The sequence below is a fragment of the Panthera pardus genome, unplaced genomic scaffold (genome assembly GCF_024362965.1).
Source record: "Panthera pardus isolate Hobbes unplaced genomic scaffold, ASM2436296v1 HiC_scaffold_24, whole genome shotgun sequence".
Lineage (NCBI taxonomy): Eukaryota > Metazoa > Chordata > Mammalia > Carnivora > Felidae > Panthera > Panthera pardus.
In genome coordinates, this window is record NW_026526810.1 from 35,436,257 (window position 1) to 35,438,660 (window position 2,404).

Here is a 2,404-nt window from a genome sequence, read left to right on the forward strand (position 1 = left end):
TAATAATTCACTGTTGACCTTGAGCAAGTTACTTCACCTCTCTTGGCCCCAATTTTTCACCAGGGTCTTAAACAATGCTGCAAAAGTAATACACGCTCTAAGATAGTCTCAATGGATGTTGTGAAATAAACTTCAATATGAGGAGGTTGGAGCAAATAGACCACCAGGACACCCTCTAGTTTTAAGACTTCCTGTGATTCATTATCTCCCAATAGGTCCGTGGGGAACATGAAATGCAATTGTGTGTCCATATAGGGAAACGCTACTGCAGAACGCCATACCAGTTGCTGAAGCGAATTTTGAAGGTATTTACCCAAACTACTACATCCTTTATTATAACTAATCCAGCAACATATGTGCCACTATTGGACTGACCAAAGGCGTGAGTAGAAGAATAAATACACTTTCATTTTGTCCGAAGCGACTGTCGGTGTCCGAGTTGCCAGCGGTCCGAGGGCGCCCCGAGGGGGCGGTCTGAGCCCCGGGCGCCCTCAGGGCAGCAGCAGGGAGCCCAGCAGCAGCTCGCCCTGGCCCAGCGGGCGGCCCCGCTCCAGGCCGCGACCCCGCTGCTCGGCCTTGACGCGCACGGCCAGGCGGCGCACCTGCTCCTCCGAGAGCCCGTCCAAGCACACGTCCTGGTGGAAGGCGGCCTTGCGGCTCCGCCGGACCACGGCGCTGCGCTGCGAGCGCGGCTGGCCCGGCGGCCGCAGGACGAAGCTGACGCGGCAGCCGACGGCGGGGGGCTCGGCGGCTCCCGCGGCCAGGCCCTCGGTGCCCAGCAGCCGGACGCGGAGCCGCCCGCTGGCCCGACTGTACTCGGCGGCCAGGCGCAGGGCGCCCCCGGCGCGGCCCAGGGCCACGGTGCCCTCGGCCTCCAGGCGCTCGGGACGCGGGCCGGGGCAGGGCGGCGGCGGCGGGGACGCGGAGGGGGCCTGGGAAGGGGGGCCCGAGACGGCGCCGCGCTCCTCGTCCTCGTCGCCGTCCCCGCTGGACACGGAGGGGGCGCGGACCAGGCCTCGGCTCGTCCGGGCCCGCAGCGCGCGGCTCAGCAGCCGTTCGGGGGCGCGCAGGAGGCGGCGGGCGCGGGCCGGCGGGGCGGGCGCGTCCCGGGTGGGGCGGAGGCCCGCGGGGAGCGCGGGGGCGGAGGCAGGAGCCGAGTCCTGGGGCACGAGCGGGGCGGCTGCAGGGCCCCCGAGGAAGAGCGACTCCTTGCGGCGGGTGTGCGGGCTCTCGAGCAGCGCGCAGAAGCCGTAGGCGGTGAGCGCGCGGGGCAGGTGCGGCAGCGATAGGGCTGCCTGCGAGCGCGGGTCCCAGTCTGTGTGCGCCGCGCTGTAGTCTATTTCTGCTGCTTCGCTCCAGGAAACCCGAAGTGCAGCCAGGGCCGTGCAGGACGCGAGTCGTGGGGGGATGCAGAACTCGGGGATGCGGTCCGGGGTGAGCACGTTTGCACACGCGGCGGGAGTGAGGGCCGGGACTTGGTGCGCCCGACCTTGAAGAATCCCGTGCCTGCGCTCAGGACCAAAGCGGAGCCTCTCCAGGCACCACATAAGGACGCGGGTACGGGAACCCGAGCAACCTTGTGCTGGTGCTGGTCGGCTTGCACTTGGCAAGGGTACCCTAGTCAGAGGGAGCCCTGCGAGGCGCAGCAATTCCCGTGTCTTGTTTCCTACTTTAGGGGTGCTTTCTCCTGCCTCCGTGGGACAAGGCAAACTGCCACTCAGGCTATTGCAAGCTGTGTTTCAATGACTGCAAAACAATCGTTCTTCTCTCGTCTCTAGTAGTCTTGTACACTTCGGGGCTTGTTGATTTAATCTCTATCCTCCTTCGCTGGCCTAAGGCGGAGATTATCAAAATGTTGGCTTCCAACTTTGGTCGCGCTGTCGTCAATGCCAAGAGGCGCTTTGCTTGTGCAATCGCCTCCCGAATCCTTGGATTATTGCACTCTAGTCCTCAGCGAGAATTAAAACAATTATTATCCCCTCTAGGACTCACGGCTTGCGCCTAGGCGAGTTAAACAAGGATGCGTGGAACCCTCTTAGCGTAGCTGGAGTCCGGTGTCTGACGGTTGTCTGCACGGTTCTGCGAGAGGCACCGAGCCAGAGAGGAGCGCCACCTCCGGTAGGTTCAAAGCGTGCGAGGCGGGATTCAGCACCGCGGTTCTAGGACAGCCGGTCTGAGCTTTTATACCCGGGGGCCCTGAGCGCTGGCCAATGGGCGGGCGCGAGAGGTCCTGCTCTGTAACCTGACGCCAGGCCTTCAGCTCTGCCAGGAGGATAGGTCGACTGCGCAAATTTCAAGACTTGAGTTCCTTCCCTTCCCTGCGTCTGGTGGGGGTGTTATTCTCAGGAACCCTAAACAGGTTTCTGTTTCCTCACGTGCAGAAAGGAATGCATATTTACTATAT

The 2,404-nt window shown here is 62.7% G+C and overlaps 1 protein-coding gene across 1 annotated transcript; it reads right to left on the bottom strand.

The window, feature by feature from the left end:
* Window positions 1-373: 373 nt before the first annotated feature.
* C2CD4A (C2 calcium dependent domain containing 4A) lies at window positions 374-2,158 on the bottom strand. Its single transcript, XM_019441906.2, has one exon. It carries the CDS (start codon window positions 1,545-1,547, stop codon window positions 492-494), a length of 1,056 nt encoding a protein of 351 aa, XP_019297451.2. The 5' UTR covers window positions 1,548-2,158; the 3' UTR covers window positions 374-491.
* Between the last annotated feature and the right edge of the window lie 246 nt (window positions 2,159-2,404).